The sequence below is a fragment of the Durio zibethinus genome, chromosome 14, assembly GCF_047325235.1.
Source record: "Durio zibethinus cultivar Kanyao isolate XHJ-2024 chromosome 14, ASM4732523v1, whole genome shotgun sequence".
Lineage (NCBI taxonomy): Eukaryota > Viridiplantae > Streptophyta > Magnoliopsida > Malvales > Malvaceae > Durio > Durio zibethinus.
Window position 1 is genome coordinate 23,716,234 of NC_143175.1, and position 24,060 is coordinate 23,740,293.

Below are 24,060 nucleotides of genomic sequence, written 5' to 3' on the forward strand. Positions count from 1 at the left end.
TCATATTTTCCCAAGAAATAATCAGAAAGAGAAGCATTTCCTCCACTCACTTACCATGGCAGAAAAATCCAGTTACTCATTCACGATCTAAGACCCCCCAACGGCCATTTCAAGGCTGCCATCGAGGGGTCTTCAAATATAAGTTTGTAGTAGGCTTAATGAATCAAGAGTTTTCAAATATAAGTTTGTAGTAGGCTTAATGAATCAAGAAACGCATTTCAACGCAAAATACCAAATAAAAAAAGAAAAGAAGCGAAGAATGTAGTCTTCAACTCATGATATAAGCAGAGAATATTGTTTCACTGAAATAAACTCATGACATAGATTTGCTTGGTTGGAAGGATTAAATGGGAATGGGTTAAGGATGAAAAAACTTGTTAATCAAATGATTAAATTAACCATTAATCACTAAATTAACAAGCTTTCATCCTGAATTCTTTTTATCCTGTTTAACAAGAAAAGAAAAGCATCGTTGGGCACAAAGGCTCCCAAGCTTATTTGTCTGATTTCAACCCTAAATTTCATAAAAACGACAAAAACCCAAAAAAAAAAGCCCTAAAAGCATAAAATTTCCATACCGCAATTAACTCTGCAAAACATGACACATTAGACCACAAGCTTAAATTCTTAGTATTTGTAGTCCTTGACATGGAGGCTCTCTGCGGCACCCTCACCAAGCTTTGCATCACCTTTATAGGTACCGAGAGTGGCCTGGGAGTTAGCCTTGCACCTTACAATAAAAGCTTCTTGGGCCTTCTTCAGATTCTCCTCCTTTCCAGCCCAGGCCTTGAGAGTGCTCTGTTGAAGGGCACGTCCAAATGAGAATGAGAGTGACCATGGCTTCTTCGTCTGGAGCTTGTTCATGGCATTCAGGTTAAGGGTGGCCTCCTCCTCACTTTGTCCACCAGACAAGAATACAATAGCAGGGACGGCAGGAGGGACAGTTCGCTGCAAGGCACGGAGAGTGTACTCGGCAATAACCTCTGGGGCAACCTTTGGGGAATCAGAACCTGGGGTCACCATGTTAGGCTTCAACAGAGTACCCTCAAGCATTACATGGTGGTCATTTAAAGCCTTGTAGCAAGCAGCAAGGACGCGCTCTGTCACCTCAGCACACTTTTTAATGTCATGTGGTCCATCAACAAGGATTTCAGGTTCGACAATGGGGACAAGGCCACACTGCTGACAGATGGCAGCATACATGGCCAGGCCAGTGGCATTTTCTTGGATTGCAAGTTCAGTTGGCTCATTAGGGCCAATCTTGAGCACAGCACGCCATTTAGCAAAGCGAGCACCAGCTTCATAGTACTTCTGGCAACGCTGGGCAAGTCCATCAAGACCCTGGGTGAAAGTCTCACCATTCGTTCCATTAAGCTCAACGGTACCCTTGTCGACCTTGATGCCAGGGAGGACACCACCTTCATTCAAGACTTCAACGAAGGGCTTGCCTGCACATCAAAAATCAGTACCAGAAATTAACAACAATCCATATATTCTTAAAAGATACATAAGGAGCAGGTGTTTTGTAATAATACCAGAAGCGGTTTTTTGGTAGAGGGTTTCCTCAAAGAGAATGACACCACTAAGGTACTGGAGAGCTCCAGGAGTAGTGAAGAGAAGCTCACGGAGAGCACGCCTGTTTTCTTCAACATTCTCTACATTAATGCTTGAAAGACGCTTGCCAATTGTGCCGGTGGATTCATCAGCAGCAAGGATACCCTTTCCAGGGGTGCCAATGTAGGCAGCGTTTTTAGCTAGCTCATCTGAAATATTTTTTACAATAAAAAAAATTAAGCCATCAATTCACCATTAAAGGGTTAAGAAACAGTGATCCAACTATGGAAAGACTAAAGTAACCAAAGGGTGAATTGATCAGGTTCAGTAATCTCAGATCCAAGAAGAAATGCAACCAAGCAGATAATTAACTTTTATCAACTTCATCAATCTATTTTTTATCTTGAATTGGATGATATCATGATTTTGTAAAGCACATCAAGGACTGATAATCAAAATGACAACTTAAATATAAATATCCCAAATATTGAACAGTAAAAAGGATTGGGGAAATAATAATTAGTGTATGCATAAAGATTTAGATTTCCAGATATCATAAGAATTAAGCCAAAAAAACAAGTTGATTGGGTTTTAGTTAACAGTATGAATCAATAATTGGGAAAATTCTATTACGTTTCTTTCGATTAAAGAGAACCTAACAATAAATTTAGCAAATACCCACTGAAGATCTGATCGCAAGAAAAATGGATCGGATCTTTAAGATCCGATAAAATCTAAACATCGAAATGCAAAACCCACCAACCTGACCAAATCTATCAATCAATTGAACTAATTAAACAGTAACTAACGAAGCTTTCTCGTCAAATTATCAAGCATCTAACAGATCGGAAAAAATAAAGAGAGCAGAAGATCGAGTGAAGAGATCAAAGATTATAAACATAAAATTATAAATACTAGAAGGAGAAAGGGAAGGTGAATTACCGGCATATTTGCTAATGAAGCAAGACATGATTGAAAGGAAAGCTAGGAGGGAAAGGTAAGAAAGAGTTTTTGTTTGGAGAGAGAGAAAATAGAGAGACGGTACAGAAAAGAGAGGAGAAGGGGGGGCTTTTAAAAGAGAAGAGAGACTAAAATGGAAAGTAAGATAGTGGGGGCGTCGCTTTTTCTTTTCTCCCCTTTCCCAAGCAACGTGTACTACCGTTGGATCTCTTTCTCATCTCATTCGTTGGAGGTTTTTCTTGTTTACCTTTCTTTTACTCTTTTACCCCCCAACTACTCTCGTATTGGCCTCTATACTGGTCCACCTAACATTGATTGTAGCAAAACCAACCAAAAAACCAGAGGCTGATACAACATACCAATACCGGGACATTCAGTTCAGGACTCTTTGGCTTTGTTTTTTCTCTTTTATGTGGTGTGATTTTGTGCCACCTGCCTATCTTTTACTGCCTTAATAGTAACCCTTTGTCATGACATACTCGTGTCAAAACACAATTTGATTCTCTTAAAATATGAATTTTATTTTGCCAAACAATTTCGAATCAAATAGATAATATAAATATTTAAGTTTCGTTTTAATAATATTTTTTACTTATTATTTTTTAATAAAAATAAACTTAAAATAAATAAAAATATATATTTAGGTTTAAATATTATTTTTAAAAAATATAGATTCACAAGGAAAGATTTGCCTTGAAATAACTGTTAATTGTTAAAGCAGCAAAAATCATGTCTATCTTTCTTTTATGCATTACTCCCAAACGATTCTTAATTTGATCTTTCAATCTTGAACTTTCTGCTTTGAAAGAAAGTAAATTCTAGAACTTTCTGGTTGAATTGGCAGACTGCTTTCAAATTTTCTTTTGATCAAATTATCAATTTTCAAATTAGAAATAATTTTCTTCCTGGTTGATTTTTTTTTTTTTTTGAATTTTTGAATTTGATCGTTCAATTTGACTATAACGGTTTAACTTTTGGACTACCAGCAGTCGTTAATGCAAACTAGCGCATATCCCTGCGTTTTGTTAAAAGTTTTAATTTGAGAAATTTTCAATATTTTTAGTGGAGTTTTCAAATTTAGAAAATTATCACTAACAAATTTTAAAAAATTTTTGAAATTATTCATTGATGAATTTTCAAATAATCATATTTGTTATTTTTTTTCTTTTCTATTATATATTCACTTAACAATTAAATAAATTTACTAATTTTAATTGACAATATTCTTGACCAAAATAATTAATTAGCAACATAATAAAAAATAAAAGCACACCAAATTTATAAAATGAAAAAAATAGTTAAGAATTAAACAATTAGCATTTTTTATGCTAAACAAAATTAGCATTTTCTTTTTTTTAACTTGTCTTTGAATTTTTGAGCTTGACAAAATAAATAGTCAAGAATTGAAAAATAAAATCTACATTAATGGGTTTAGCAGGCAGCAGCCCATATCTTATTTTATCATTTCTTTTTTTTTTTTTTCCTATGTCAAACGAGGTAACTATCTTTTGATAAGTTAAAAAAAAAAAAAAGTGCTATAAAAAGTATAATAAAAATAGCATACAAAAGTATAACATATTTTTAACAAAAAATAGTATAGTAAAAAGTACGATAAGCTCAAATAAATTAGTAATATAATAGAATAAAATGTATATATATATATATATATATATTTCTTTTGACAAGTAAAAAATATAAAAATTTTATATATTGCAATTCATATTATCCATATAAAGGTTGATTAGAAAATAATGTCAAGCTAATAATTATTTCTTCAACGATAGCACCGAAGAACTTTTAAATAATTAAAAGCTTGATAGGTGCTATGAAATAGAAAAAAAAAAAAGTTACATGTAGGATTAATTTCGTATGCAAAGTATATCAACTAAAAATTTTTAATTAATGTAGTTTCTTTTGTAAGCCTTGATGTAATAATTAGTAGTAACATATTTATTTATTAAAAAAAGTAGCAACATATTCATATTTTATTTATCTCTAATGTAAGATGATTGTTTAAGTTTTTAAATAATAAGTTTAAATAAACAATAATGAAAGAAAATCTAATTAGTAATTAAATTCGATAATAAAAATAAAAATATTAACCTTACTCATATCCATTAAAAAATTTAATTTTTATTCGAACAATAATATATATTATATTATAAGTATGATGATGAAGAAAGATGTAATTTTAAATTTTTATTTAATACGAATATGGAGTTAGATAATATAACATTCCTTTCATATCTTATATATATTTATATATTTAGTATATAAATTTTTATTAAACAATATAAATTTTTATTTTAAATTAATTAAAATTAATATATTTTTATTAAAATATATATATTAATATATATTTATAAAAAAATATCTAAATATACAAGATAAAAATAAAAAAAATTTTATTTTTAGTATTTTTTATATCTATTAAATTCCATAAAGATGAAAATATAAATAAATTTAAAATATTCATTCGATAAAAATTCGATAATGAGTATAATATCAAAATTTAAAGATGGAGATAAAAAATATTCTACCTTATTCATATCTTACCTATTGATATTTTTAATTAAAAAATTAGATATTATAATAATTAAATTCAAAATTTTTCTTTTTGAAGGATAAACTTTACCATATCATCAAAGAATTCAAAAATAAATTTATAATTTAACTTAATTAATTTATATAATTATTCTTAACAATAATATTTGACAGATCTAAAATTTGAATTACTACGTTTACAACTTCTTTATCTGTTCTCAAATTATAACCATTTATTAAAAAAAAAAATCAAAAGTCAAAACCTTTCTCGCCAGATCTAGGTGCGCCCTGCCTGACTGTCTCTTAATTATTCGATGTATATTTATTCTTTAAATATAAAAGTTACATTTAGTTTTTAATTATATATGTTTGACATAAAGCGATAAAATAATGTAAAAACGGTTAATTCATAAAAAAAAAAAACTTTGATATATAACATAAATTAAATAATTGTGGCTGAAGTAAGCCTACATGCTTGTTTAGTCAAATGCCTAATGCTGCTCCTCACCAAACAAGTACCAATTCCCTATCTCATTACTTTTAAGTCATCAAAACGATCCTCTACTTAAATTTACAACAAATTATAATTTTTTTTTGGTACGAGATTCTTGTTATTTAATAATCATTATTAATTTTAATTAATTTAAAATTAAATCGAATTAAATTTTATAAAAAAATAAATTTTAAAAAATTTATTTTTTTATAAATAAAATTTAAAATCAAAATTTTATTTTAAAAAATTGAACTGTTTACTATTTGAATCAACGAACATTAATAATTTGCAACAAATTATTTTATTTATTAAAAAATATAATTCAATCATAAAGGTATTTATCTCTTCACTCAAAAAGTTAGATTTTATTTTTGTAAATAACAAAAAATCCCGAATGAGTAATGACTAGTGTGCAAGTTGACACGTGAGAACGTCACTGCTCATGCCAAAAAACCAAAAGCAATTTATTGTCATTGAAAGGCCAATTATATACCATTTAAAAATAATACTTGAAAAGATCTCAGAAGCAGTTGACATGTAATTTTTTATGCTCACATTTTTTTTTTATCTTAGGTTATAAGAAATGAAATTTTAATTATAATACTCATTTTTCCCCACCTTACCAAAGCACAAGAACTTCTAAAATAAGCCCAAAATTCTGATGCCACCTTATATTCTTACTTCACTCTGAATCAATACTTAGAAAAAAAAAAAGAACAAAAAGTTTTATTTATTTATTTATTTATTTTGCTTCAATCTTCAACAGACACAGAAGCGTGGATCCAACTCAGATTAAGATAAAAACTGGTTTAAAATTAGAGCGGCCTCTCATTTTATGGTGATGGATTTTTTAGCAAACTGTTTATTAATAATTAAATGTTTAAAACAAATTGTGTGCTAAAACACATGGCATCAGCTATCAAGATAAGTGGAATGAAACATATATATATATATATATATATATATATATATGAATGATGAATATACAAGGGGCAAGCTTGATTCTGTGTGTGTTACCTATTCTATTGTTTTGTTTTGTTTTGTTTTATTTTTATAATTATATATTTGAATTGAGATTCTCAATTTCTAATCAAAGGAAGGAAGCAAATGAAGGAACCAAGTCAATGATCAACATAAAATAGGGGAGTACCAACTCTATAGCCGCGAAGGAAAATTGTTGTCGGAATTTGCTTCAAAATAGGAATAGCTGCGAATATCAAGTGTGGGAGAAAAGAAAATAAAAAGGTTGGCAGTGGCAACACATGCAGCAGACAAAGTGAAAGGGACAATGAGCCTCTTTACGAGGCCTTTGTGGCTAAGCCCAAACAGACAGGCCACATGGTTGAGCTTTCAATCTTTCAATGAGACAACAACAAAGTTAGAACAAGTCCATGAACCCAAAACCAAAACCATGCCATTTTTCAGTGCATGTGGTCGAATTGGGGCGAGTCTCTTGCCATTAATTATTGTGGCCATTGGCAAGTTGGAAAGGAAACCATGCCCAAGTTACATACTCAAATATTTGTTTAGACACGTCAAAGTGATGAAAATTTTCATGTTTCCAAAATAAAATTACTCGAATCGAAATTAATTGTTTTAGACTTAATAACATCAAATCCATTAATCTAACATAAGGTTACAATTGTTATCCTTTCATAGATTCAATCCAATCTAGGATGTGATGGGATTGGGTTTAATAAAAGCATAACTTAAAAATCTTCCTAAATTGATTTATTGGTCATTTAAGTTTTATTTGATAGGAAGGATGATAAGGGATTAAGAAAGAATTTTTTTTTTAATTTAATAGTTAAGTTATAAAGTAAAAAATATATAATTATAAATTTTAACCATTTGAATAATAAAAATTTCATTCTTAATATTTTCAATCATTTGTACTAAATATCCAAACTAATTGTTAATAAGTAAAAGAACTTAACTTAAATATAAGACTAGTTTTAAACCTATGTAATGCACAAAAATATATTCATATATTAATAAAATTTATATAAATATAAATTTTTATAAATGATAATATAAATTATGAAGTTTAAGAACAATTCATAACTTATATAATCATTTTTATTTAAATTTATATATTTTAATATAATAAAATAAATTAATTACATATTGAATATACTTATGCAATTATCATCAGTTCCAAAAAAAACTCAACCTACAATTTATTGAATCCAAATAATCTCTAAATAAAAAACAATAATATTTTTAATTTCAAGAAATTAAAAATTTCATCCTTAAAATCAATCTCGCATATAAATTTTTTTCATGAGAAATTCTTTCATAAGTTGTTGTTGAAGTGAAAATACAGCAATTGATACTCCAGTATTTTTTATTATCTTTGAATAAGTATTATTTTACTTAATGAGCCAATAAATTTCAGAGATGGAGGTGAAAAGAGAGATAAAATAGTAATCTATAATTTGATAACAGTTGAGTTATAATTTTGACTATATAACTTTATAACAAACATAATAATTATAATAAACTTATACATTCCTCTTCCAATAATTTTTGACATTCAAGCTTATGATAAAAAGCATATACCTTATTCACTGTAAGTTTGATACTATTTATCTCAAGATTATACTTGGTTCCTGAACACACAAAATTTATCCATGAGATTTTTAATTATTTCTTAGATTTTATAATCTCCATTTTCCTAAATCATAAGTATAAATATATAATTCAATTAATTTGAATATTAAATAATATAAAATAATTTTTAACTCAATATCTTAACAAATATTTTATAAAGATCGTCAATATCTCTATTAATTAAATCTTTAGTTTCTGTATTGAATAGTATGAACATTGTTATTCCATAATTATCATATGCCTCGATATTCAATTAGTGCCTATAAAAAATGTAAAATTTTATAATTATGAATATAATATAATAATTTAAAATATTTTTATTATCATCATGAAATAATAATTTTTTTATGTATCAAGTATAAAAAATATAAATACTAATTACTTTAGAATTGGATTAGAGATATTAACATTGCATGAATAATATTGAAATTTCTTATCAACTTCAGATAGCTTCTTGTTACACCCACATAACATATAATACCAACTAAAAGTGGTATCAACTTTTATGATAGTTACTCTATTGATAAAAAATTTTTCTTGTATATATCCAATTCTAAAATAATCAATAAAATTTATATACATGTAAAATCAATCATTTTTAAAGTTATGTTACTCTATAGGAAATAAAGTTACTCAAATTACCTTGTACATTAGCTTTGTGATTATTGTTTTAATCTCTGATAAAGGCTTTCTATTTCTAAATATTAAAACCTCATCTGAAGGTATTCTTTTAAGCAATGTGCAATAAAGTTCTACACCAAAATCTTCCTTAGCCAAACTAAATACCAGAAAGAGTAAAATAAAATATTAATTTATCATAAAAATATTAATTTATCATAAAATCATTAATTTTAAAAAAAATTATATAAGCTATTAGACATTTGTAAAATTATTGAGACTTTAGAAATATCTAAATTGATGTAAATCTTTGTTCCACTCGTTGAAAATAAATTGCAAATGTATACAAAATTGAAAAAAAATTATAGATATTTATGGATTTAATAAAAATATATAAAATAATTTTAAAACAATCTTGAAAGTACCTTTGAATTTTTTGATTGAATTAGAAGTAACAACTAACACTATGGAACGTTGCATTGAGTTGAAGACATTATCATTAATCTAATTAATAATGTCACCCAAAAAGTTATCTTTAATGTTTTACCAGTAATAAAATAATAATATTAATGTCTTATCTAACTTAAAAGGATAAAGTAATATAAATAATTAATATGAACATAAGAAATTGGTAATATAATGAAATTGAAAATTAAAAAAACAAACCTTTCATCTTGAAGATCTATTATTCTTTTCTTTTACCTGGACTTATCAAAAGCTTGATCATTAACTTAACTGGAGTTATGCTTTTTAATCTTCCAATAACATCTGAAAAAATATATATATAATTTTTATTTACTTATATCAAATTATTATGCCCTTGTATAGGATGCATAAATGATTAAAACAAATATAAAAGATATCAAATAATAAATTTTAATTACCTAACAAATATTTTCTATCTCCAGGTTGTTTTGAAATGTCATTGAACTTAACAAATTCGAATTTGTGTTTCCCAATTATATGATCTTCTTAAGTGATCTCTTCAACAACAGTCAATAATGAAAAAGTAAACATGAAATCTTTTCGCACAACCTTATATGTTCCTGTATAAGAACGAACTTGCACATTTCTAATAGAATAAATTGATCCTTCCTTCAAAAGAGGTTTGAATTTGGAAACCAAATTTCTGAATACCATAGCATGCATGTGATCACCCTGCCATGAGTAAATTAAATAGAAATGTATTATACAAAGTTTCATTTATAATATACTTCAAGACAAAAATTAAAACTATAAAAAAGCAGTAATAGTCTTTGAAACATATTGAGTCCAAAGCATGTATGCCATTTTTTTAACTCTTTTTTCATTTGTGTTCTTCTGTAGCAAACATACAGAAGTATTCAGGGAGATGCAGAAGTATTTGAGTTCTGAATTTGTATGGGATCTCATCAATACAGTGTCAAACCCGTGCATTAGTGAAAGAAAATAAATCTTTAAAATGGACATAGTGGGCTGGTTATTGTTGACATCTTTCCTACAGAAGTTTCTTTTTTTTGACCTCTTTCCTACTCAAGCTAGATACAACAATATAAGATACAGCAAACATTTACATGTATGATAAAGCAAACATACAGAAGGTTTCTTGACCTCTTTCCTAGATTTACTTTATATCAGTGTTCGGTAGCTGTCAAAACGGGTTCTCTTTCCATATGTATGGACTTGGTAATCCACTCTAATGACTCAAGAACAAATATTACGTGAAGTCACAACAATCAAAGCACTCAAGGTTGAATTCCCATCAAGACCTACTATCTGCAATGAGGCAAAGGTTAGTTCAATCTATCTTAGTTATTTTCTGATGCATATTTTTTTCTTGATGGATGAAACACCTTCTGTACATAAGCATAAAAAACAGAGTTATATATTACAATTATGGCAGTATGACAGTTTGACTTTGACTTGGTGTTCAGTCAATTATTGTAGATAATCTCTTTCCTGATAATACTTCTTCTCAATGGTGATCCCAATCCAGTAACTGCAGAGTTCTTTTTCTTATTTTTTTGGCCATAATAGCTGCAGAGTTTAGTTATTCTCTTTCCCTGACTTAAGAAGCAAAGAAATTTTACTGAACCTTTTTCCTAGGTATGATTGGGTCGGCACTTCACTCTAAGAAGGTTGACTCCAGCTTATTATGTAAGCTCAAATTGAGATGTATATTTGCTAGCTTAATGTAAGATGGCATAAATGGCTTATTACCACTCTGTATAAATTCTTTCATAAGGGATTTTGCAAGATCCATTTGGTGGGATTTAAAAATACCTCTATACTTTTGTGGCATGCTGCAACACTGGCAGAACCGAAATACTTCTGCATCTGCCTGAATACCTCCAAACATACAAAGTTTCATTATACAAAGTGGAGACAGCCACCGACGAATTAGCTTTAGGATCACTTATTGACCCCTTGGCCAAAACTGGTTTGCATAGAAACCAAAATATGAGTGCGAGATGGTACTGAATTTGTATGGGATCTCATCATTACAGTCAGCTGGCTTATAGGAAGGATGTAACCACTATTGGAAAAAATTAAAACTGAAAAAAAGCAGTAATAGTTTTCTCTTATATTGAGTCCAAAGCATGTTTGCCATTTTTTTTTAAACTCTTTTTTCATTTGTATTCTTCTCTTTTTTCATTTGTATTCTTCTGTAGCCGCAAAACTTTATCTATATCCTACTGGTCTTGTGAAGAAGATGGACAGGATATCCTAGTTATTTAAAAAGTTATCTAAAGTTATTTAAATTTTTTCTCAATTGAAACAGAAGCAAAAGAAAGGCAAGAAGAGCAACAAAACTTTATATATAAGGTTGATTACAAGATCCTGCTGGTCTTAAATCTAATAGTTAAAAATTCAAGCAAAATAAAGGCTGTTTAGTCACATGCTAGAAGCAAGTAACAGTGAGAAGGAATTGATGAAAGCATGCACAGATCCAGAGCTAGTTGCTGCAATTATCAGCAATGTGAAGATCACAGCTGTTGGTTTTAGTCAATTGAAAAAGAAGCAAAAGAAAGGCAAGAAGAGCAACAAAACTTTAGATATAAGGTTGATTAGAATATCCTGCAGGTCTTAAATCTAATAGTTGAAAATTCAAGCAAAAGACAACAAACAAAACTCAATATCCTATTGGTCCTAGAATAGAAATGTATACTGTATAAAACTTCATATATGTTTTTCAGTAGAAACATATTGAAAAATCATGTCAAGCAAGATTCTAAAATATGTAATATAGATAAACATGTTAATATTAATTTAAAATAGAAAAGAAAAAAAGAGTTCAGAACTTTGTAATATTGATATATGAAAGTGTAAAAGTAATAGTCTTAAAGTTAGAGACAAAACCTGCTCATCTAAACAACGATTCCTAAACCGATCAAGGTTCCAGTCTTGGAGTTGATAGCATCCCATATCCTTGTAATTCTAACCTTCAACCTCCATTGATCTCTGGTTGCTATATTAATATGTTGATTGATTTATTAGTATTTATTAATATGTTGATTGATAGTGAAATAGTTATTAATTATATATTGATTGATTTAATTGAATTGAGAGAGATTTAAGATTAATGTTAAAAATATAAATATAATCAATTTAATTTTTTGAATTATTTTTAAATTAATAATGTACTAAATTAAATCATATTTATAGGGTCAATGCAACTAATTGTTGCTATATCTAAAAAAAAAAAAATCTCTCAATTTTTGGTATTTTAAGGAAGTAGATTAATTATAATCAATTATTTTATAAATGTAATTATAGTATTTATTAATATATTGATTGGTATTGAAATATTTATTAATTATATATTAATTGATTTAATTGAATTGAGAGTGATTTAAAGTTAATATTAAAAACATAAATATAATCAATTTAGTTTTTTGAATTATTTTTAAATTAATAATGTACTAAAGTAAATTATATTTATAGGGTCAATGCAACCAATTGTTGCTATATTAAAAAATTAAAAATCAAAGTTATTCACGCATGATCAAACAAAAGATACTTTGATTCGATTCTCACTAAATTAATGTGCATATAGTAAGACCTTCTATATTTGTTTAATAAAATCTAAACGATGGTCAAATATTAACTATATATAAATTATTCCCTAAACATAATCATAGCAACAATCAAGCAAATGTTTTGACTTTCTATATTTAGGGTTGCAACAATTAGTTAATTGAAAAGTATATTTATTTTATTTGAATTAAATATAATTGTATCTATTAACCGAAAGTTTTTTTTTTAAGTTAAAACTTAGAAATATAATATCGTTAATTTCATTTTGATTACATTTTTTTTTTAAAAAGGTAAATATAATTAATTTAGTCAAAATCAAATCAATTAAGAATTAAAATTAATTAAAAAAAAATTTATCTTATATCAATAACATTAATTTCATCAATATCAAATCAAATTAAATAAAAAAATGTTAAGTAATAGGTATATGACAATTATCAAGGTTTTTCCTGTGTTAAAAAATTAGACTATTCAATACGACAGTTACTTGATATATAAAAATTTTTATTTTTATATATCTTATATAAATATAAGATATTTTATTAAAAAATATTGATTTGTAGTTTAGCAGATAAATAAATGTTTAACAATATAATTAGGAAGGATTACTCGATCATTATTAAGCATTTATAGCCTATATAAAATAAAAAATAACAAAAAAAAAAACCCCCAGATTTCGCACCAATAGGAAATGTAGACGCCTTAAGCCCTGCACATTTATCGAACGAAAAAAATAAACTCAAATGTTAGACAACAAACAGATATCATTTATCAATTATACATATATTATAGAGAACCTGGAATGAACACAGTTTCCTTAACCAAATACAACAGTGTATATCAAGAATATTATAATTACTTGGGTCAAAAAGAGAAAGTTAGCAAAAAACAACAGAATACTGTAACAAAATTTCATAAAAAAAGTGTAATATTTTTCAATTTTAGCAAAGAAGATGAACAAACCACTTACATTTGACTTATGAAATAAATTAATCAAGTTTGAAGAACATTATATTTTTTTTATGGTTACACTTTAATCTTCAAGTTGGAGGCCAAATTTCATGAAATATTTGAGAATTTTTGTATCAAGCATGACGAAACAAATAGAGATAAAAATTGTAAAGGAAAAAGATACAAAGTGATAAAGGTAATTATTCAAATTAGAACTGTAAAGAAATTGTAAACATTCAAATTAAGTTTTCATTTTCATTACATGATAAAGGTAAAAAACAAAAACTAATCAAAGCACTCATAATTTGAAATATAAATTATTAAAAAAAATACTAAGTGAATTGGGTGCGTGGAGCTTTACCTAGATGCAAAGCCAATGAAACTGGAGAATAGCCTCTCGTGTACTTTATCATATCATGATACCCTATTTATAGTAGATATGTTTTTGAGTAGAACATAATCAATAGAAACGCTTTATATAAGTTTTAATTGCAAATTAATTTAGGCATAACTTACATAAAAAAAAAATTTAGGCGTAAGTTATGCAAACCAATTATAATAAGTTCTTTTTGAAAAAAAAAAAAAAAAAACCCAACTTGTTTATGCTTTTGTTTTAGAAAATCTATACTTCACGCTCCATAAGTCAAGATTTGAAATTTTATATTGCAAGTTAATTGTTATAGAAAACTAATGTGTCCATAAGATCATAAATACCAATTAGAAGATATAGAAAAATATTAACCATTAATGAGCTTTCTTCTTAAATTTTAATTTTTTGTATTAATGTTCAAATTAATCATAATTCAATCATAGAAGGCAAGGATATTAGATATTCAAAACAAATAAATTTAATTAATTTAATTAAAATAAATTATTTTTAAATTAAAAATATATTAAATTAAATCAAACGCATTAATTAGTGGACACATGACTTTAACATAGACTATCCGCATGTCAAAAAAAAAAAGTAGATTATCCACATAAGATTTTTTTCATTTTTGTCAAAAACTTTGATTTTCATATATTTATTTAAGATTATTTTTGAAAAACAATGGAAGAATCTTAAATTTTTTATAGCAAAGGAGGACAACAACTAAAAACGTTTTTTACCCTGCATGATTTGAGTCTAATTTTATTTTTAATACACTTTATTGAAAGGGAAGTTGTGACATTAGATGAGACAGAATAGAGACGTGTTAAATCGTAGCTCCTAAAAATAAATTCTGGCCTTAATTTCTTATCAATCATTATCATCAAGGGCCAAAAAAAAAAAAAAAAACACAAATGAAGGGTTGGATAGATAGATTAAAGATTAAAGGTTTGTTTGTGAACATTGTAGCTGCAAATGGCCTTCCAAACTGAATTGTGGGGTAATGGCGACTGGCGAGGATTTGATGCTGGCTCAACCAGCTCATTATTGAGTAAAGATTATAATCCTTGCACGATCTATTGCTTTCATAAATATTACAATGTATTAATTATTTTTACTATACTAAATTTTTATACACCCATTATAAAGAAAAAAAAAGTGAAAAAAATGAGATTGAAGGCGTAGTTTTTATCAAATGTATGTGTGAAATTTTTTAAAAGATAATTAAAAAAAATTAAATCTTTATAGACATTTTACGTGATATTTATATTTATATTTATATTTTATATATTTACTATGACTTTTTTTTTTATAATTTCATTAATGCATGGAGTTATTGTTATTTGACTTTTGATATCAAACTCAATCAAAAACTTTATTAATAATACACATTTAACTATTATAAATTCAACAAATCAAAATATAACATATAATTAAAATAGTTATTTCAATATATATTTGGGAATAGATAATCTAATACTTTCTCTTTGCTCTATATTTGTAAATTAATTATAGGGTTGGCAGTGATAGATCTTGAGTCATATTTACAAGGAAAGCAAATACATAAAAATTTACAAAATAAGAAATTTAAATGTGAATCATGCGAATAAAAATGTCGGAAAATATAACACAGGAGAATCATCCGTCCCAAAGTTAGTGTCATATTTTAATCTTACAAATCAATTATTTTTGTTTGGTAGATATTTTTACCTTCTTATTTTACTGAGAAATGAATGGAAAACCAAAAAGGGCAAAACTTTGGCAGTTACTGAGTTTTTTTTTTTTAAATTATTATTTGGTAGAAAGTTACAAAGGTTCCTGTTTCTGGTTTGGGTTTAATCGCGGCAAAAAGCCAAAAGAACCCTTTTCCCCTTCCCCTCAAGGGCTAGGAAATTGCATCTTTGGGTTCCATAACCAAAAAATTCCAAAGCAAGGGAAACTATATATGAATTCCTATTGGTTATGGGTGATTCAGAATCCAATCAGTTTCATGTCTTCAATCTAAACATGTGGCTCCCTACCATTTGAGTAAGACCATTTATTCTTTATTCAACATGCTGAAAGAGACAAAAAGTTGTGGTTCCTGAACCTGAAGGGCAAAAGGAGAAAGGAAAGGAAGAGTAGAGGAAAGGGAGGAAGGAGAAAGAGGGAAAGGAGGGGTGAAGGAAAAGTTTCTTTGAAATCCCACCATCAAGGAAAAAAAAGGTACAAACTTTGCCTTATCCGTGCCTGTTTAACAGTATGACAAAGGGACAAAGAGACGTAAAGACAGAGAAGCAATCCCTTGAAGAAGTTTCATTTTACAATTCAATCTCTAAAACTCTAAAAATTCATTTCCTCCACTCCAAGTTAAGCATATAATTTTCCTATAATCAGAAGATTAAGTATTATCTTCTTTAATATTTAAAAATTTACAATTAAAAGTATTTAAAAAAAAAAAGAAACGTACTTTAGATGATACTAAAAAAAAACCAATCGAATTAACAAATAACAAAGAACTAGTCAGGACTCTTACAAGCACAGATCAACAAGGAGAATTCAGCTCTTTCTTTCTCCTTCTGTTCTAAGCTGCTGGTTTTTTCCTCCAACCAAAGCCTGGTATCTAACCCACTCCTTGTTCTAAACATGAAAACAGCACAGCCTGATGTTTGCTTAAAGAGCCAGTCATGTAAATCCCACATCATATCCACCATCAAGCCATCCAAGAAGATTATTTGGTTCCCTCTGAAGTTCCATCTCAATCTCTTCACTTGAAAAATCTTCCTCTGGTCAATGCAGACGGACAATACAGGATTTCTCCAACCTTCTTCTTCTCCACTGCACTTGATTAAAATGTCATGAGCCAATCCTGTATCACAGAATTGTGCCTTGGTTGAATAAACAGTACTACCTACGAAATTTTCACTTCGTGAAACCAATGAGAATTTTGGAGCTGGCTGTTCTGATTGAATGTTTTTCACGAGTAGTTCCTTATTCATATCCCCAAGAAGTAGACACAGTTCTGAGTCAACTAAAACCATAACAGAAAACCTGGTACTTGGTTCTGGCCCATTGATATACTGAGCATTAGAGACATCCCAAAAGACTTCAATCTCTGAATTGCAAGATTTGAATGTTTTGCTGCCTTTGTTCTTTCTCAGTTGGTGAGAATTTGAATTGAATTTAGATGAAGTAGACAGGCTTTCGCCAACGTTGATTGTTAGGCCTTGGCCTATGAGGTTGTTGCACCATGTGAGGGTGATCAGAAGGTTTCTTTCAGAGGAGATTTTAGCTTTGTATATACATGTTACAGTATTTGGGGTTGAAGGGGCAAGGTTGGGAGAAAGATAGGCCTGACTTGAAGGCCCTGAACAATAGGAATCCGACACTTTAATGGCATGTTCACTATAACAAGATGCTATGCTCTTCATTGCAGATAAACTCCCAGAAAGAAAATGAAAAGGAAGTTGGAAATTGATGATTTTTTTTCACCTTCTATTGGAATATATACTGGAACAGGAGGGTCAAGAGGCAGAAAGAAAGAGGTGTTACTCTTCCTTGCCTTCGGCATAAGAAAATGGAAACATTGATTAGTTACTCAACCTTGTCTATGCTATTTAAAAAAAAATGGAAGATTGAAGGTGACAAAAGATTAGTACTCTCCTTCTCTGTGTTTTCCCATGTGGACTGTCTTTTCTAATTCCTGGTGGGAAAAAAAGAAAAAAAACCAAAAACAAAAACAAAAATCAGCCATAGAAATGAAAAAGGCAAAAAAGAAACTGAAATCCATGTTCCTATCCAGCCGTGTACATTAAATACGGTTCTTCTTAACTTTAAATTTTCCTTGATGAAAATTAAAATCCAAGACCATTACTTTTTGTTCTTTAGCTTCATGTGCATGTTAATTAGAATAATTAAGAACCTAATTAAATTGACATCAATTAAACTTTTGGCTTGATCCCACTCTAGCAATATAAAAATATAACTCTGAATTTTGAACTAATAAAAGATACACATTGATGCAGTAATGAAGATTTGGCTACTGGCTCCTAGTTTTTTCTGTATCAATATACTATTAAACTCGATATAGTATTGGATGAATGGGAATAATAATCATGTTCAAGCCACAAGGTAGAGCCAAAACAAGAGGAATTTGATAAATTCCCTTGATAAACACATGGAATTGAGGAGTAATTTTGAATGCTATAGGATAGCACTGGGCCAGGACTGATGGTGATGATGATGAATTGATGATGGTGATTTTTGGTCCCCACAAATTAAAATCTGTTTTGAGAATCACCCACTACAGCTGAAAACAATAGTGACTGAAGGATCCCCCGGGGCCGTAGTTAGCCTCTGCTTACCGCACATCTTGTTTTATTAGCCTCAATTACTCCGCACCATCAGTTACGGAATAAACCTGAACTTTCATGCTCTAAAAGAAATGTCATAAAAGCAAATAGGAAAATACAATTCAGACCCCATTAATTGTAATAATAATTACTTCATGATAACCGTTTAACTAATTTCTTAAAGCGAAACTGAAGCAAATTTCATGTGTAAGAATTCATTGAGACAGAACAGGCTTGACTTGAGTGCGATATTTTGGAGATATTTCATGGGAAATTTTCTGTTGTTGATATTGATATTAGTGACTGTTTGGTTCATCATTTCCATTCATTCCTTTATTCTTCCCATTTGAGCCATTCATCGAGTGACAGTTCAAGGTGTGGATGGTAAATAAAATCTTTCATTATCTCAGGTTTTTTTAGAGGGCTGTCTCGGGATCTACCTCATCAAAATTTTACAACTACCAATATGGAAACGTTGTGATTACAGAGTTAAGAAGGAAAGCCACCATAACTAACTAATGAAAGATATGTCAGATGGGCAACAGTTTGGACATGATTACTGATTGGACAAGCCTTTAAAAGAGAAACAAGAAACATAAGCTGAAAAAAAAATTGTGCTATTATAGTATTTTTGCTTTGGGATGGTAACCTGCGATTACAGAATATCATATGGAATAAAGATAGAAACTTTAGATGGAAAGATTGTCCAGGGAATTTTTTTGGAGGCTTTTCTTGGATTCTTCCATGCAGGGAAATGAATTTGCATAGCTGTTGTGAAAATGACAAGGATTCAAACACTTAATCTGAAAAAATGCAGACAAATATTATACTAAATTTTCAAATATGTGAGATTTTTTAAAGAGATGTTCCTAAAAGTGATGTGTAGACAATTTTCATTTTTGCATACCAATTCACAACAAGTTATGGCATTATTACTTCTTTGGAGTTGAGCAAACACAACATTTTCCCACATTGTCTTCCCCCATTATTACCCATGAATTGTGCTCAAGATGTTGGGGACCAGATTTGATTTCGAGGTTCTTCAACCTAGGAAGCTGTCATTGCAGAAAGTGAGTATGGGTTATGTTCCACTGTGACAATAAATACAACCTGCCATTAATAAAATTAAACAGGGTCAAGTTAAGAATCTAGGTTTTCTCATTTTTTTAGTGCAATTTTTTCATTGAATATTTTAAAAAGATTCCCTGAACTGCTGCAAGTTTTACTTCTGGCTGCCTGTAAGTTGCAGGTTTTACTCAAAAGACAAAAATGTTTGATCATATCAATAAGATAAATTGAGGACCAATTATCTTAAAGTTTAAGCTAACAGACAATAATTCAAACTTTATATTTAAGATTTTATAAACAGGTTAAATAGACCACCGATAGCATGTCTGTTTGATCATGGTCCAGGGCATAAGAGGCTAAATTTTGGACCACCATTCCATTACCAAACTACCAGAATTTAATACACAAAACGCATCTGTCTAGCTAGGATCCTCCCTGTCTCAATCTTTTGATGTTCATCAATCCCTAATAGAAAAAACAGCAGGTCATGTTGCAGAGTTTAAATGTGCCACATCACCTTCATATTCATTACGTACAATTAACTACAAGAGCAAATAGAAAGCCAACTGAGAATTATTCCTTTCTTCCAAAGGAACTCGTTCACTCTCTCATCACAGGTCATGAAACATCCAATTCTACCAGTAAATCTTGAAATTTCCATTCTTTGCCTTCATCCCCCCCTACATTACACAACAGGACAATTTTCCAGAAAAAAATAGTAGTAGATTATATTTATTTATTTATTTATATAACTGCTAGTAACAGGTTCAAAGAGAAACAAGGTTTTGAAGTCCTTCAGATAGTTATTCTGTACACATCTTCATGTTGATATATGGCCCACCTCGATGCCTTTCCAAACTAACTAATGAAAAGGGAATTTCAGCCAGCTCACCATTCTCTGTGATTTTGAGTTTTGGACTTTTGGTATTTGTTCTTCTTTCGTACTTCCAACAACTTGAACTGAAATGTTAAAACAAATCACAGAAATAAGATGTACCGCACATTTGGATTCCATCAGAAACTGTTTATACTCTTCGATCTGAAATTCTGGGTTGATCACATCTTTCTTTTGTTTTCTCATTTTTGGCTTCATCTTGTTCAGCGTTACCCCAATCTCCTGAAAGCTATAAAGAGAAGGAAAACAACTTCCAACCTTCCCTACTATAGGAGAGTTTGGCACCAACTTATCTAATTAATAGACTCGTTATATCTCCACCTCAACTTCTTGAAACTATTTCCTGCAGACTATCACATGACGAATTCAAGTTCCAAATTTGCATTTTAGTAGGAATTAGTGGAAAAGAGTCCCTTAACTGGGCAGAAAATTAAGTTGGATCTCTTTTCTTAAATTACAATTACCAGATCTACACTTTATTGCATTAAAATGAGAAACACCTACCACCTTCTTCAAATCAGTCAACTGACATATAAACGGTTAATTAAAAGAGTGCATTAGGCTGCATTGTCACAAATGCATTACTTAAGAAACCACCCCTACTTCTACCTACCAAAAACCTTCAAAAAATAATTGTATTCAATCAGACCTTTCTTTTGGTAATACGATCTGGTTCTAATCCCCTTCCCAAGCAATCTTAAGAGACTCACTCTTCCACGTTGACTTGGTGGGTTCATGATTAAATTTCTGGAAATTTTTTCCTATTAAAGAAAACACCTAGCCGAATATGCAGATATGTTTGACTGAACATGGACCCTATCTAAGCATACTGAACAAACTTGGAAAATGTCACATCTTAAGCAAAGTTCAATTGGGGGATTTTCTAATACCACACCTTATATTTTGGAGTGTTGTGATTTCTGGATGCACCACCAACTAATTAGAAAGTGTTCATCATTGATACTTAAACATGAGGGACTAAACTTCATTACTTCTTTGTTGTCCAGTACTCAAAGCTTTCATCCCTCGGAAACTAAAAGAGGGAAAAGAAAAGGAAAAAGGAGCAAGCTTAGTGCAGTATATATGGGGTACCATTGGCGGATCCAGTTCACCTTACAACCTGAAAGAAAAGAACTCAAAGCTGAAAGAGATTCAGCAATGACATTTTGTGGACTCCAGAACATGAAACCACAAGGTCCTCTTTAATATCTTTTTACCCAATCCCAATTTAAGCCCCGAAATCAATTTCAAAGGGTCAACCACTTAGATATACGAACCAAAGGACTACTCCAAATTGAGATCAAACACTTAAACTACCACCCTCAATATCATCTGCTTTATCCATGAGACCATGATAATAATAAATCCATTTACTCAAGCTAGGGTGCTTTAAAAAAAAAGTTTGCACTGCTGCCAAGCTGACATATATTATCGTATCTGCAAACAATCAATAATAAACTGGTAAAATGGCGCACACTAGAAAAAAGTGATAGTCATTCATCATTCTCTTCGCAATTTCTTGCATGTCAGGTGCAGCACCATAGCTGAGCAAAACTAGCAGTCTGGCACTGAGAAAAGATTTGAATCCCCTGAAGAAGACACCAAAAAACAGCCTTCAGCCAAAAGCAATTGATATCCCAACTTTTACAGTAATCACCATTTCCATTCCGCTATGCATTCGATCTCTATCGCTTTCTGCTCTATAAAATTGTTGCAAGAACCTTTTCGAATTAAAGAAAATTATGGCAACAGTTCCTTAAGTTTGCAGTAAATGGTTAATTGCATAAAATATCATCTATTCTCGCGTGACTTCCTAATTTTTATATTTATCCATGTTTATTAGTGAAACAGTGTAAAATTGATTCAAGGAAAAGAGATAATTGATGCCTTGCTTTCAATCGACAATAATTTTTAGCAATAATCTCCACACTTGTGAAGCTATCATTGCAAAGAGAAAGTGGTCAAATTTACAAGTTGATTCGAGGAAAAGCAAAAGAAAATGAAAAAATGCTAGAAACAAAGGTGAAAAAGAACATGTTTCCTGATGCAAAAGGTCATGAGCTAAAGGAGAAAAACGAGGTGAATGGTGACAAAATATGATGTTCAATTATGACCCATTCATCAATAGTACTTGCAAATTTGATCCATTCATCCAATTTTAATTTATTAGAAATGTGATAATCTATTTGACACAAAAAAAAAAAAAAAAAAAACTTGTTTTCGACAAAACTATCAATATACTAATCTACCATGTTGGAGATCTGCTCATCATTTCACTCTAGCTGTAAGAAGAGCCTTGGAAGAAACATATGGGCTTTGGGCTTAGACGTCTCTAACATCTCGTGCCCAAAATTGATGGGGCTTCTTTTTCTAATACATTTTAGGCTCTTTTTCCAGTCAAGAATTGGGCCTTGCGACTTTCTTCGGCGTAATGATACTAATGCAAAGTGGAATGGTCAGGTTAAATGTTGAAGCCTGAGACAAGAACACGATACAAAAACTGGAGACAGGAACACTATATAATTAAATTGGAGATTTTTTGTGGTTAAAAACTTGATAATAAACTCAGGCACTAATTCAAAAACGCGTACAATTTAAAGAAAGAATTATGATGATGAAATTACATCATCTATGTTGGCTCCCGATCGAGAATAAAAATATAAAAAAAAGTGTAGACAAATACATACTAAGTGTGACCCACATTATCCCATGTGAAAAGTCCACTGTCCTCTACGTAAAGCACACTATACAAAAATGTTTATAGAAGATCTTCCCGTTAGGATGGGTTCATTGGATTGGTTCATCCCGTTCCCATCTAAAAGAATTCTAACAAAACCCGAAACACATACAAATTTTTTGGTCAAACCCCACTCCTACGTCATCGCTTACATCATCATCATATTATTAATTAAAGTTTAAAATATCATTATTATTATTATTATTTAAAAAAAAATCGTTAAATCAAATCTGTTATCGATTACTCATTTCAATCGACCTAAAGCTAGCTGATCCGAGATTTTTATACGGGTCGAATATTACCCCACATGCTTCCTCTTCCAAGGTCCGATTCACATCTCCCTTACTCCAAATCTTGTAGCTTGCAAACCTGATTGCCCCGATCAAACATACTATGGCTCCACCTAATAGCCCAATCTCCACCCTTAAGCTCGCATCCTCTTTTTCTTCTATTGCATGTAGAGATATAAATGATATATTAGTACTAGTAAGTTCTCAGGTTTGATTCGAATAAAACTCAAATTTGACTTGATTATTATTGAGTCGAGCTCGAGTAGCTTGACTCATCAATCGAGTCAAATTTGAGTATTCTTATATCTAGCTTGAGTAGCTCGTTAGCCTAATTAAATTTTTATATTTAAATATATTTTTATTATTTTAATTAATAAAATATTTCAAACTTGAGTTTGAGATTGAACAAAAATAATCGAGCTTTTGTCACATATAAAAATCAAACTTACTTTTACATATTAATCGAGCTTAATCGAGCGAGTTTAAATGATTCAATTTTTATCTCGAATCGAATTCAAACTAAAAAAAAAATACTCAATTGAGTTCGAGTCGAGTTTCAAATTTCAAATTTCAAATCAAGCTCAAGATCGAGCTTATACTGTATGTAAACACCCTATTT

General features: G+C 29.7%; 2 protein-coding genes across 2 annotated transcripts; both read right to left on the reverse strand.

Annotated features, from left to right (window-relative positions):
• Positions 1 to 276: 276 nt before the first annotated feature.
• Positions 277 to 2,597, reverse strand: LOC111293901 (fructose-bisphosphate aldolase 6, cytosolic-like). Its single transcript, XM_022886954.2, has 3 exons — positions 2,497 to 2,597; positions 1,536 to 1,763; positions 277 to 1,448 (listed from the first exon to the last, which is right to left on the reverse strand). Exons 1-3 carry the CDS (start codon positions 2,522 to 2,524, stop codon positions 628 to 630), a joined length of 1,077 nt encoding a protein of 358 aa, XP_022742689.2. The 5' UTR covers positions 2,525 to 2,597; the 3' UTR covers positions 277 to 627.
• Positions 2,598 to 15,669: 13,072 nt separating this feature from the next.
• LOC111294909 (uncharacterized) lies at positions 15,670 to 17,672 on the reverse strand. Its single transcript, XM_089743988.1, has one exon. The coding sequence runs from the start codon at positions 17,528 to 17,530 to the stop codon at positions 16,619 to 16,621; it is 912 nt and encodes a 303-aa protein (XP_089600114.1). The 5' UTR covers positions 17,531 to 17,672; the 3' UTR covers positions 15,670 to 16,618.
• Between the last annotated feature and the right edge of the window lie 6,388 nt (positions 17,673 to 24,060).